Here is a 15,257-nt window from a genome sequence, read left to right on the forward strand (position 1 = left end):
CAAGTCAATAATTTGCGCATTATAATCAAGTCGGGTCATTTCCAAGTCAGGTCATTCTCGGGTTCGAGTCGGGTTCAGTTCAAGTCAATAATTTGCGGAAAACATGTTTCGTCCCTGAAATTCGTCCCTAAAAACTTGTTGTGAAACTAACCTCTTAAAATTCAAAGTGAAATATTGAAGGAATAGAGTTAGGATTCAATTTCCGTTCCAATACCAACATGAGATAACAACCTATACATATTGATTCAATAACAAGTCGGGTTGAATTTGGGTCGGGTCAATAACAAGTCGGGTTGATTTGGGTCGGGTTAAAATTCGAGTCGGGTTTGTAGCAGGTCGGATTATATTTGGGTCGGGTTAGGAACAGGTCGAGTTGAATTCGGGTCAGGTTAGGAACAGGTCGGGTTGAATTCAGGTTTTGACGGGTTAAAACGGGTTTGGGTCGATTTCGGTTCAGGTCGGGTTCGGTTCAGGTCAATAATTTACGGGTTACATTTGGGTCGGGTCGAGTCGTCTCTAGATCGGTTAATGTTCGGGTTCGGGTCTCAAATGCTCGGGTCAACTCGGGCCTAGGGTTGGTTTCAGGTCGGGTTAGGTCAGGTTCGGGTCACCATTTTTTCGGGTTCAGACGGGTCGGTTGATAGGTCGGGTTAGGGTCGGTATTTCGGGTCGGGTCAGCTTTTGACAGCTGCCTCAGTGAGGCAATAGACATTAGGATCATGTCCAACAACGTTTCCACAGGGAATACAGCCAGTGTACGTATATTATACTAGCAGGATGAATGGGTTATACAGCCAATGTACTACACATTATATATATACTTTCTCCGTTTTTTTTTTTTACTTGACCTGTTTTGGTAAGGAAAAACATATTCATATGGGATCTTTTTGAATTCGTCTCAATAAGTAGTATCATAATATATAACTTTTATAATTTTTACTTATGGAGAATTTAAGTTATTTATCGTTAAAGTTTTGCATTGGCACACGTGATAAAAAAAAACAGATCAAGTAAAAAAGAACAGAGGAAGTATTTTTTTTCCCGATAAGCTGATAGGCCAAAAACCAATACTTTCCTTACTAGAAGTAGATACTGTGATGATATTTCCATTGGGTTGTACTTAATTTAGAATCAAGAATGGCCTACGGTTCTGTTTCTACTTCTATGATAAGCATTCGATTCTCATTCTTTGCAAAAGGGGTAACCAATTTTCCCTTATTAGACGATACCTACTCTTGCCTGATTATTTTTTAGCTTTGTCAGCTATATGAATGAATACTGACCGTTGTGATATTTGATAAAGTTTCAATATAACCAGAGAAACTATACACAACTTTCAAATTAATGTCTGATTGCAGATTACTTAACCCAACAATGTTATGGAAAATAATTTATGAGATGATCTGAGAAGGGAGATTGAGCTCAGACAGGCAAAAGAATACAAGCAGGATCTTGTTGATCACATTTGAAAATTTGTACACACTACACAGCAGAAAGGCCTGCAAAAATTGAATAACTAGGGGAGCTTTTGGCTAGAAATTCATACAGGACCTTCAATGATATGTGGCAAATCGCAATTAGCAAGTAATCAATACTAGTGTTATGTCAAACATTTCTCTAATCATCAGTGTTTTAGTGTTTCCAAGGATAATATAACTTCAGCAAGCTACTGTTTACACCAAAGGAACAGCTGATATCCAAAACACAAATTTGCTCTGAATTTTTACGAAAATTTCAACTCAGAAAGCTCAGGATGAGTATGATTAAAATACAAGTTCTAATTACTTTTGATTCCACTCATAAAATCTACGTCACTACTGCATCATTTTACTCACAGGTTCAAGAGCCTCGACAGTGACCACACTATTGCCTCGGATAACCTAGTAGAACAGAGAATGACCCAGTCAATCAGCATCTAAAATCAAAATACATCAACAAAAAATTAGAAATTAGGGAAAATCTTAACTCACCACCATGCCTATTTCATTTTTCTCATTGCCGTTAACTTCCACAGTGTTGTCAACCACAAGATTCATAAACTGATCAAATCCACGAAGTGTGCCCACCACCATCCTGTTTGCATTCAGCTTGACTGCACAAGAGCCAGTTTGTGTTTAATAATTTCTTTCATAGGATCCAGCCACTTGAAAATATATATTACAGAGAGTTAAGTATCAATTGTCAATGGTATGAACATGAATACCATTAGCAAACATAACATCAGATATAAATAATAAAAATCAGTCCTTGGAGAATATATAAATACAGAGAACAGTAACTATCGACAATAGTGATTTTCCATTAGAGCAGGAATTTTTTTTTTTTTTTTTTTTTTTTTTTTGGAAAGACGTTCGAGCAAGGAATGATCAGCAAACTCAATACCAAAATAACCTTATAATCTATTTACGCACCTAACAATAAGCAAACTGAGCAATTACATTAGCAACTTTCTAAAAAAAAAAAAAAAGTGCTTAAATACATGAGTGATGTCCTGACCATAGAACAATCCTGAATACTCTTATTATCATGTTGAAGTGTGCTCTATGACTGATCTACACCATAAAAAAGTACAACTTATATCCACCTACCTTTCATCATTGAAAACACAATTACCTCTACAAAATAGCTCAATTTCAGGAAAGGTTACCAAAAAGTACCTCTGCCCAACACAAATCAAACGATTATTGGTCTTTAAAACCATGAATGGTGATGAAGAGGCACTTTCATCGGTCTTTGAAGCCATATTGGCAAGGAGATTAAAAGGGAAGCATGAAGATACTGATGACGAATTTACAGAAGAGCTCCGATTCAGTATATTGGATGATGTAGTTGATGAAGAAGTTCAGATTTCGAGGATGGTCATAAAGCAGATTATGATATTCCTAACTTGTACAATGCCAAGGATATAATTGTCAAAAGGATGATGGAGGATGAATATTTCAACATAGATGGCAAAAAATGGAATGCCATCATCTAAGAAGCAACAGAAAAAGGATATGCTAGGAAAATGAGGGAGTGTGAGGAGATTTTGGAGGATATGCGTGATTGGGATAAGCTCCTCCCAGGTATATCTTTCAGTTCTTGCAAGTTTATTTTCAGTGATCTCTCGAGATTTCTTAATCTAGTAATTTGTTTCCTTAGCACTAATTATTAAGTCCTATTTCCTTGTTAATAGTTGAACTTAAGTGATATAATATGATATATTTCAAAGATCAATGTCCATTAACAACGAACATGAACAGACCATTTCAGATGACATAAAGCAGAAGGTCAAAGCAAAGTTTGACGAATTAGGAGATAAGTGTGAAAGACATGAGCTGGAGCTTGAGCTGGAGGAAACATAACAGCAGTTCAAGGAGTTTGGAGATCAGATTGTGGCAGAGTATATGTAGAAGGTGGAGGCAGAGGAACCTCCAAAGTCTGATCAGGTGACTTGGCTAATTGAGAAAAAGAGGTCTGATGATCCACCAGGTGTGGGTCCAGTCCTCAGATGGCACACACGGGTGGTATTTTCCCTGGGAGGTGGGAAAGGTGAAATTATCAGTTACAGTCAAGGAGCTAGGACTTATAAAATATCAGTTCCATCGTCTGAGGGAAATAGTAGGAAAATGATATCATCCTGGAAAAAAGAGCTAACAATCATAAGTGAGAGGTAAGCTTAAGATAAATCTCTGTAGTTTTTATAATTCTATTCCTCTGCAATTATAATTGCCAACTATATTCCTACAACACCCCAGCTTGCTTTATTTACATTTTGTGTGTGTGTAATTATTGATTAGTTTTTAATCTGGCTTGTAGCTCTTCAGCTTTAAATGAAATTAGTTGAGCAGAAATGTGTGAAGTGAAAGAATAAGTGGACAACATTGATGCTAACAACTACTGGGTATCCCTCCTCCCCAATATGGCTTCAAAGACCAATGAAAGCACCTCTCAATAATTACCTTACAGCCTCAGAAAAATATACCACTAGCCACTAATTATTAGTGAATCAATGAACTCGTCCATTAGCATGTCATGGTTGATTTTGTGAGGTGGCAATTCAAATCTGGAAAAGCCAGCAGCTTAACTCTAGTTTCAACATAAGTATTAATGTTCTACTGTAATTTATATATGAAGTAAGAAAGAAACAAACAGGTAGCACTTTTTCAAACAAACTACTTGAGCAACAGTAACATGCAGACATTGCAGTTTGCACTATATTGAAGGCAGCATATATCTACAAGTATTACTAATAACTTCTCCCTTTTATGTAAATTCCATCTCCCCAACACACACCGGCGGTGTGTTGCTAAACTTCTCCCTTTAATGTAAGTTCCATCTCCCCAACACCCCCCCCCCCCCCGGGTTGGAAAGCCACCTGTTAATCAACTGGAGTTTGGCACAACTTAGAATCTAAATTTATATGGTAGATCATGCAAGTTTCTCGGTTTAGAAAATAACACAATTAAGAGACATTAGAGGGGAAGCATTGACAATTAAGCAGGGAAAAAACTCATTTCTTCATCTGCCATGCATTAAGCTGTGATAGTATTAAGGATCGTAGTCGCAACTCACAGCCTTTTGTAATTAGGAAGAACTATAACAGAATTTTAAATACTAGAGTCAACTATTCCATGTAATAATTAGTCATCTTACTTAGACGATCACAAAATTATCCTTTCGCACACCACTTTTCACACCTACAAAGTATCTATCAAGGTGAAATTCATCCAACCTCAGTTCCACGAAATGTAAGACTTTGATCAATCTATTGGCACTACTTACACTAGCAACTAATTTGGGGGGTAATTCGCTAATAATTTGCTTCCCTTAACCCATCAAATCTCCCAAAAATTCTTATTCACTCCTTAAAAATTCAACAACCAATTCATATTCTAAATCCCCAAATATTACTAAAACACAAATTTTCCACTTGTTCAAGTATATAATCCGGCATCAATTTCCAAGTTATCACCACATTTGACTTAATCATAACTCATCCAACTCTAAAAAACTAAAGTTTGCGCAAATAATTTGATTTTCCAAAGCCATCAACTCTTCTAAAACCCTAACACACTCGTCCTTAATCTCTTTACTATGGCGCTACAACCAATTCATAACTAAAAACCAATACACACACTACTGGAAATACCCACAAATTATTTACACAATTAAAACAAAAAAAAAAAAGGAAAAAATTAAATTGAATCAGTATAATCACGGTGAAACTTACTTTGGAGCTTCTTGTCCATGTACCTATAAAACACCCAAAAAAACAGAGAAAAATAAAATTAGCGATAAATTTGTAGAAAAATCAAAAGTTAAATTGATTATCAAAGAGAAATTGAAAATTAACAAGAAAAAAGGGGGGAAAATACTGACTTCTTGAGATCTGGAGGCTGGCCTGATCTGCTCATCCTGGAAGCCTAGACAGATTTACGAAAGAGAGCAGCTGAAGTTGAGTACGAAAAAGATGAACTGGGAAAATGTGAGTGATTATAAACCCTAAAAAAAAAAGAGGGTTTTTCTGTATTTGATTTTCATTGATTGATGATTTGGGCTGGCATTTATAGCTTCTAAAGGCCATGGAGTTGTGACGGTCCATACATGAATATCGATTAATTATTTATGGCTATACTCTAGTCTAGGCATCTTACCCTACACCCCTTTCCTCAAATACTCACTTTCACTACATAAACACATGTCCCCCTCCCCACCATATATATACAAAAAAAAAAAAAAAAAAAAAAAAAAAAAAAAAAATCAAACCATCATTCTCATTTCACTTTCTCTCTCCTTACCCATTTTCTGCATTTTCTCTCTCTACACCCATTTTTCGCATTTTTAAATCCGAATATTTCTACGAATTTGTGACAAACTATCAAAAAAATTGTTCAATTACTACCAAATCAAGGTCGAAATTCAAAGGAGCAAGTGATTTTGTTCATATTTAGTTCGAAAAAGAGTATAAACACTAGTTTTAATAAATTTTTGTTGCAATAGTGTTACAGGAATAACATCAAAGTGTAAAACATGGAAAAAAGAGTATTAACTATTGCTTTTTAATAATTTTTACTAATTTTCATTTAAATATTAGCAAGCTGAATAAATACATTTTGATTTTTGGGTATGAAGTCTTTTTTTTTTTTTTTTTTTTTTTTTTGCAGTACAAAGGAAACAGTTTCAGAGAAGAATATCAAAGAATCTGGAGAAAAGTAAGCACTAATTAAATTAGTTCGTAGTGGTTTTTTTTGTAATGAATGTTCATTTTCATTTTGATAAATGTTCATTTATATATTAGTATACAGTCATTCACATGTTAATAACTGATTAATATAATTGTTCATTTACATATTACTACGTAGTCATTGTATTAATATTCATTCTTTTTCATAGTTTGGAGTGGAAAATTATTTTGATGAGTGTTCATTTGTATTTTGACAGATGTATGTTCAATCACATAAAAGTATATGATTTTTCACATATATTAGTATACGATTATTAGAATATTGATAAATATTTATATTTTGGTCATCCTCTTCAAATATTTCATGCTCGGTTCAATTTTGAGTTTCAATATATGTCTTTTTCATATGGATGTATGGTAAATCACATATTGATAGCTTCAAGAGTTATTCACGTATATATTTCATGTTCATTGATTGATATCTTTCATAGGCATTTTTAAACCAATGCATGTTCATTTATATATTAATAGATGTTCATTTTCATATTGAATTATGCAAAAATGTTCATTATTTATTAATAGTTGTTCATTTTCATATTAATGGATGATCATTTATACACTAATATATGTTCATTTATATATTAATATATGTTCATTTCCGTATTGATCATTTCAATTGTTATACTATTCATATTCATATGAAAATTGGTTCATTTCAACACTTATTCTTGCTCAAATCTAACGAAAAATTCATTTATTTTTGTCTATTAGTTTAACAAAGAATCGTGGATATAGTGAGCTACACCACACAATAGCAATGAAAAAAAAGGAAGACGACAAAAATAAGGAAAGCAAGAAGGCATGGATTCGCACTACACGGACCAATAACATGAGCTTGAATTTTTCGATTTTGGATTAAGAATTCATTGTGTATAATAATATGCATGTGTGGAATTGTGTTGTATATTTATATATTCAATATTTTAATTTTTGGGGACATACAATTTCTATTTGACGACTTATATAATGTTCATATTAGGGAAACAACATATATATATATATATATATATATATATATATATATATATATATATATATATATATATATATATATATATATATATATATATATATATATATATATATATATTCATATTTTTTGACGACTTATATAATGTTCATATTAGGGAAACAACATGTTCATAAATAAAAAACTAAATATTCATAAGAACTTGTATTTGTGGTTGAGCATTTACAATTGTTGACTTTGAACCATCATTCACTAACTATATTAGAATATACATGTTCATAATCACACCTGAACGATCAATAGAAAACTGTACAAAAGCTAAACATTCAGTTCTTGTATCAAGTCTCTCATAGGACCTAATATTTCTACATTTATTATCTTTATAATCCTCATCAAAACAAATAAATCTTTTCATAGAAAATGAGTCATCCCTTCGCCTCTTACTCCTCCAAACTCTAATTCAAAAACCTTTCATAAAAGTATACTCATTATACATTTCATAAGCATCATCTTCGGAAGGAAATTGTTTCCCCCCAAAAATCAAACTGATTTGCTTCTTGAAAAATAATAGCATCCTCTTTTCCACTGCAATAAATAAACATGTAACAGATGAACACATATAGTAGCATTTTTGGTCAATTACAATAATGCATTTGATCACTTACAATTAAATTACTATATGTAAAAATATAAATGATCATCTATATAGTTACATAACTGAATATTATTTATGAAATTACAAAACATTGATAATCATTAAAAGTCACATGTACAATTTATAATTCCATAAACACAAATATATATATAAGTGAACATTTATAATTGCATAATTGAACATTATTACAACAAAACAGAATAACAAATGTTAAGATTTTTTTTTTTAGGGAACAAATGTTAAAATACGTTCACTAGTTAGGGAACAAATAATTTTTACTAATTTTCGTTTAAAATCTAGTAATCTGAACAAGTAGCTTTTGATTTTTGGGTATGAACTATGAAGTATTCTCTTTTTTTTGGGGGGGGGGGCAGTTGAAGGAAATAGTTTCAGAGAAGAACATCAAAGAATCTGGAGAAAAGTAAGCATTAATTGAATTAGTTCGTAGCGTTTCTTTTTTACTGAATGTTCATTTCCGTTTCAATAAATGTTCATTTATATACTAGTATACAATCATTCACATGTTAATAGATGATTAATATAAATATATTGCTACATTTATATATTGCAACATAGTCATTGTATTAATGTTCATTCTTTTTCATAGTTTGGAGTGGAAAATTATTACTACATAGTCATTGTATATATAAATGTTCATTCTTTTTCATAGTTTGGAGGGGAAAGTTATTTGAGATGAATATTCATTTGTATTTTGGTAGATGTTCAATCGCATAAAAGTATATGGTTTTCACATATTAATATACGATTACTAGAATTTTGATAAATATTTATATTTTGGTCATCTTCTTCAAATATTTCATGCTCGGTTAAATTTTGAGTTTCAACATATGTCTTTTTTTCAGATGGATGTATGATAAATCACATATTGATAGCTTCAAGTGTTATTTACGTATATATTTCATGTTCATTGATTGATATCTTTCATAGGCATTTTTAAACTAATGCATGTTCATTTATATATTAATAGATGTACATTTTCATATTCAATTATGTAAATATGGTCATTATTGTATTAATAGTTGTTCATTCCATATTAATAGATGATCAATTCTACAAATATATATGTTCATTTATATATTAATATATGTTCATTTCCATATCGATCATTTCAATTGTTATATTTTCATATTCATATGAAAATTGGTTCATTTCAACACTTATTCTTGCTCAAATCTAACTAAAAAAATCTTGTTTTTGTCTATTAGTTAAACAAAGAATCATGGATATTTAGCAAGGAAGAAAAAGGAAGATCAGACGACAAAAATAAGGAAATCAAGAATGCATGGATTCGCGCAACATCAATATGTGTAGAATTGAATTGTATATTTAATATTCAATAGTTTAATTTTTGGTGATATACAATTTCTATTTGATTTTAATAAGAAGGATATAAACTTTTTGTTTCCCAAAGTATTATTACAAATCACATCGTTCAAAAGCAAACATTTAAATAGTATATATATAATACTAATATTTTTTTGACGACTTTGAACCATCATTCACTAACTATATTAGAATATGTTCATAAACACACCTTAACGATCAATAGGAAACTGTACAAAAGTTAAACATTCAGTTCTTGTATCAAGTCACTCATAGGAAATAATATTTCTACACTTATTATCTTTATAACCCCTTATTAGAACAAATAAATCCTTTCATAAAAAATGAGCCATCCTTTCGCCTTTTACTCCTCCTAACTCTGATCCCAAACCTTTCATAAAAGCATACTCATTATACATTTCATAAGCATCATCTATCGAAGGAAATTGTTTCCTCCAAAAATCAAAGTGACTTGCTTCTTAAAAAATAACAGCATCCTCTATTCCCACTGCAATAATTAAACATGTAATAAATGAACAAATACAGTAGCAATAATGGTCAATTACAATAATGCATTTGATCAATTACAGTAAAATTACCATATGTAAAAATATATATGATTATCTATAGTTACATAACTGAACATTATTAATGAAACTATAAAACAGTGATAATCATTAAAAGTTGCATGTACAACTTATAATTCCATAAACACAAGTATATATATAAATGAACATTTATAATTGCATAATTGAACATTATTACAACAAAACAGAATAACAAAATGTTAAATTATTTTTTTGGAGGGAATAAATATTAAAATATGTTCACTAGTTAAAATTTACATGAGCATCTTTAAAAGAATGAAAATCATTCAAATTTACATGTACAACATATATTTTCGTATACGACTACAATAAACCTATAGTTTACTACAGAAACATGTGATTTTGCAATCACATTTTGAAATTTATGATCCAAAACTAGCTTAAATTACTACTAATGCTTAGTTGTTCTTAACATTTTTATATTTTAACTTCTTATATACATTTCTTAAGATTGCAAATAGCATTTTCCAAGAATAATTTTGATATATTTTCGATAGTTTTACTAATATGCATGCATGTTACTAATATACACATATTAGAACTCCCATAATGCCTTAGCCTAATAGCCTTAGCTATATAATCCCTCTAATAACGTACCATACGTGTATCATCCTTCTTAAGCATCTCAAATTTGGACCTTATCAAACTTGTAATCCTATTGTAGGATTCATGCTTCATGTAATGCTTGTTTCATACCAAAAAAATATTCTTTTCCTTTGTTTTATATATGCTGGCCCAAAACCAATATTTCAATATGAAGTTCATGCATGTCCAATGTAAAGAATCTGCCCCCTTTAGAATTTTGGTAGCCGTACTTCGTCGTATACTTAGAGAGTTAGAGATCCCACGTTGTGGGGTTCAAGTCGTTGAACCTTTTTTTTTTTTTTTGGATTTGTTTGGTACTACTAAACTACTAAGCTACTTTTGTTTTGTATTTTATATATGCATAAATTAATAAATAGAGTGAATAAATAGAGTACATGCTATGAGCTAAACGCCTAAACCTTTTGGTTTATAATTTTCGGTGATGCCGTTAGCTTTTTTTATGTTACCCGCCGGCAAAGCTAGCCAACTACCCAACAAGTTATATACATTCGGACTATCTCGATTATCTCACCATAACTACTTCGATTTATTAATATTATATATCAGTTGTAAACAAGACACAAGATATCTGTTACTATATATTAGCCTATCATCATTTCGAGAGCTACAAACACATTTAGACCAATATGCATCTAGCACAACTAATTAACATAATACATAAGGACTACAATAATCATCTAACCTATTGTAACTTAACGAACGTAATTATTATTTTTTTTTTTCCTTGGACGGTTGAAGCATTCTAGTAAATGAAAGGCTAAGTTTCTTCATTTATCTTCAATTTAGGGTCTGTTCTGATTTACTGAACTGCACTAAACTGATTGGAGCTAAAATGAATTAAACTGAATATTTTATGAGAGAAGAAAATTAGAAGCTGAAATGAACTGAATTGAACTGATTGGAGCTGAACTGAACTGAAATGAACTGAAAATAAGCTGAAGAGAACAAGCCCTTAGTACTTGATATGTCTATTTTATATAGTATTTTACCCCCATCCCTTGGTCTTAATTAGTAGTGATTTTGGCTCTTTAGAGCCACTTTTATTACTAATATGTGTTTTCTAGTGTTTTCGTAGTTTTGGTTGAGTTTTATAGGGAATTGCACTATTGGAGCATTTTCCCGGGATTTTATGAAGCGACTACGAGCATTGGAGGAGCACGACCATCTTTCGTAGCCCAAGATCGGTTAGAGTCATCGAACCGGTGATTAAGGGCTCGACTTATGAGAAGATGAGGCATTGGACCGAATGATTAAAGCCCCAAGGAGGATATTTGGTTTGGCCCGAGTTACAAGCCTAAACAAGGAGTCCAAGTAGCCCGAAGTGTCACTGCCCGGTGCAAGGGTCTCCGCCCGAAGTCGCGCCCGATCGGGCGGTGCCTCGCCCGATCGGGCGGGAGAAGAAAAGCTCACGAAGAAAAAAAAAGGCGTGCCCGATCGGGCGCGTGTTTTTGAGGAGAAGTTTAAGCGTCGTTTAAGTTGTTTTAACTTAGGATTTTCGAGCTTAGTATTTATACGCTTTCGTTAAGTGAGTTTAGTATTCTTTTCTCCCTTCCCTTACTCTCTCTCTCTCTCTTTCTCTCTCTAACTTTTCTCTCTATCTCTCCGCTTAAACTCTAGTATTATTTTCTCTCTCTACAACTCTTTGTTTAATTCCATCTCTTGTTTCCTTCAACTTTGGTAACGATTTTTTCTCATTTAATCTCAGTTATTTATTCTCTCTTTTTCATCCTGACTTGTTTAATTGCTTTGTTTAGTTTATATTTAATTATGTGTGAGTAGTTTTCTTTCTAGAGTTATGGGGATGCATAAATAATATGAAGGGGGTAATTTATTATTGTTAATTGTCAATGCTTGATTAATTTCCTATTGATTGATTTAATGCTATGCAGTTAGATTTGGCCAGATTTAATTCGTATGAGTTTAGCAATATTGATTCGAGATTCGAGAAATGAGAATTGATGTTTAGGCTTAGTTTCAATAGGCAGACTAATTTATAAATGGTTAGGTCGAGATTCGAGAGATGAGATTTAATACCGGTAAATTAACCCTGTGATTGTAATACGTAGTGAAAGCCCTTTATGATCTGATTAATTGATGCATTGATGATTGATTGTTATGTTTTACCCTGGAATATTATTTATTGGTGAACCTATATCCTAGATCTTTTATTATTTGATTTCTCCTTACTTTTATTTCTCCCTACTCATATTCTTCGTAGTATAGTTCCTTTAAATAACAACTTTTGGTTACTTAATAATTTGGATTATAATAATTAATTAGGAATAGGAAGACTCGTTTCCCTGTGGATTCGACCCTACTTCCCTATCTATTATTAGTTAGTGGTTTTATGAATTACTTTTGATTAGGTGATACGACTTTAGCTTGTCAGTACCTACAAAAAAAATCAAATCAAGGTCCATATATTTTTCAGAGGAGCTTCTTCCCTTATTCACTTGATTGAACACCTAGATTGTGGTTGGAACATCTTCTTCCTCGTTTTTACTACTCAATGACATAGCCTATGACCTTGCTTAAGATTAAGAGACGACGGGAAGGATCTTGTATATGAATAGGATATCAATACTTTCAAGATCCCCCTTAGCACATTTTCTTGAATTCTCGGTGATGGCACAAGTATATGTACTAAGTTAAGTCTGTTCTTTTAATATATACGAGTAATAAGTTAAAAGTATTGAGAGCTCGGTGATACTAAAAAATTGGATCGAATCTTATAACATCACCTTTTTTTACCAAACTACTCTACATAAAGTGTAGAGTGTATATGTTTCCTGAACCGCATGATTTCACCTTACACTCTTAGTTTGATGTGAATTGACAATTGGCATGCATAAAATTATAAGCTTGGTGCGGAATAACCGCTAAGGAATTTTTCTCAGTTTTTTTTATACTTGCAAAGTTGTAATACTACCTCCAATTTTTTTTAGTTGTAACTTTGGAATATTTTATATTTCACAAATAATACCCCAAAGTTGCAAGTAAAAAAAATCAGAGGTAGTATATCTTTTTGATACGTTGTTTGAGGAAGTGATCAGACTAGATAAACGAATATATTACATCTTTCACTATTAATTAAAAAGTTTGTCTGCATAGATAGTTTGGTATCTTCCTTAATATCCGAGCATGTTAAAGTGATGCGTGCATAACAAGTAAACATGAATGGAAGAAGTATTTCTTTGGCTATTTATTTTATTAATCCTGTCCACTAATTGTTACTAACTACAGGTTGTTAGTTTTTTGCACCAAAGATGAACATGAAAAATTGGAGTTGCTAAGTTTTTTTAATTCATGATTTATAACTAATTTACGGCATGATTGAAGGTAGAGCAGTTGGTGTTACATCAATATCTTTTGGTCTAAACTTTGATCTACTACTTTAGAAGTACTATAAGGTACTACCAAACATCCAAACCATGATGTCAAGCTTTGAGTTTCAGATACTCTACCCATGTGCCCTGAAACATAACGTTACTTGCCATCTAATTAAAAATGCCACTAATCTTACCTGGTTTTTGAGTAAGACGTGTGAAAAATCTGGTAATTAGATTTGCTCGAGTCATTTTTGGTTTTATATCGATAATCCAATGACCATGACCTAGAAATTTCAATTACGAATTAGTCCGGTCAAATTAATGACATATTTTTATAAGATAAGTTCATATTAATATTATGAATGTTACTCAAATTCAAGTTACAACTAATATAGTTTGTTTTAATTAGTAAAAATAATGTCAGATTAGATTTAAGAAGTTCATATATATTAATAGATACTAAGTGAATAAAATGCACCATAGTTACTTAAATTAAAAACTAATTTCTTATTTATTGGGTTTATAGAGAGTGAGGGATAGCTCAAGTGTTAGAGCTTCCCTTCTGGTTTCATGTGATCTTGCGATCGTTATCATATAATTATCAAACCTCAAAATCATAGGAAAATGGTATGGCTAGGTTTGAGTCATTTTTGGGTTAATCTAGTGCTTAAAACTCTTTGTGGAGTCGATTTCTACTCAGATCAAAATTTATCAGGTTAAATATTAAAACTCTGTATCATAAGAAATCGCTAATTAATAAACAAAAAGCCAATTTTCAATCAAATACTCCGTACATAACACATTAATCGGTTATGTACTCTTTAACAAATTAGCAAGTCACATATTAATAATATAACTAATCACTCCACCAATTGCTGAAAGTTTTGGCAATACAAAGTCACCATGCATTATTTTTAAATTCTATGTTATTTTCGAGTAGAAATGCAAATAGTCAATGGATTGGGCCAAATTTAACTACAACCATATATTTAACATAACCCTCCTTTAAGCTTTTTAATTCCAGCTAATTATAATATACATTTTTTGGCCTTATTGGCCGTAATCGGCAAATTTCTTCAGCCTAGACTCTAAATTAAATCCCAAGGAATATTTACCTAATCCTTGTATTTTAAAAGGCTTTATTCTTTAAGGGAAAACATAGATCAACTTCAATCAATGTAGCAAATCATATCATGAAATTGCAACTAATTTTTCCAAAAAAATAGAAAAATTAAAAAAAGTACACGAATCAAATTGTATAAGAAGTCAATCAAACTAACATGCTTATTAATTTATTATTAAAAGAAACAAACAAGGTAAAGAACTTACACCCTACAATAATGATTGATTGATTATTTTTATTTCCTTTCTCCTTATACCCTTACAAAAAAAACATACATTCCCCCTTAATTTCCCACATTACAAATATAAATACCTCTCTTTTTTTCCTCTCAACCTTCAACCAACCCACTCAACTTCTCTCAACTTCCTCTCTAATTTTCTTGTTAATTTAGTAAAC

The 15,257-nt window shown here is 31.6% G+C and overlaps 1 protein-coding gene across 1 annotated transcript; it reads right to left on the reverse strand.

Annotated features, from left to right (window-relative positions):
- Positions 1-1,577: 1,577 nt before the first annotated feature.
- Positions 1,578-5,502, reverse strand: LOC145570599 (putative small nuclear ribonucleoprotein G). Its single transcript, XM_081629723.1, has 4 exons — positions 5,362-5,502; positions 5,213-5,235; positions 1,971-2,092; positions 1,578-1,880 (listed from the first exon to the last, which is right to left on the reverse strand). The coding sequence occupies exons 1-4, from the start codon at positions 5,394-5,396 to the stop codon at positions 1,815-1,817; spliced, it is 246 nt and encodes an 81-aa protein (XP_081485849.1). The 5' UTR covers positions 5,397-5,502; the 3' UTR covers positions 1,578-1,814.
- Positions 5,503-15,257: the final 9,755 nt, after the last annotated feature.

This window comes from Chenopodium album, chromosome 12 (genome assembly GCF_948465745.1).
Source record: "Chenopodium album chromosome 12, dcCheAlbu1.1, whole genome shotgun sequence".
Taxonomy (NCBI): domain Eukaryota; kingdom Viridiplantae; phylum Streptophyta; class Magnoliopsida; order Caryophyllales; family Amaranthaceae; genus Chenopodium; species Chenopodium album.

Coding starts and splice junctions, on each gene's coding strand:
- LOC145570599 (XM_081629723.1), bottom strand. CDS start 5,396: ATGAGCAGATCAGGCCAGCCTCCAGATCTCAAGAA. Junction 5,236..5,361: donor CAGCCTCCAGATCTCAAGAA/GTCAGTATTTTC, acceptor GGTGTTTTATAG/GTACATGGACAAGAAGCTCC. Junction 1,881..1,970: donor AAAATGAAATAGGCATGGTG/GTGAGTTAAGAT, acceptor CTGTTCTACTAG/GTTATCCGAGGCAATAGTGT.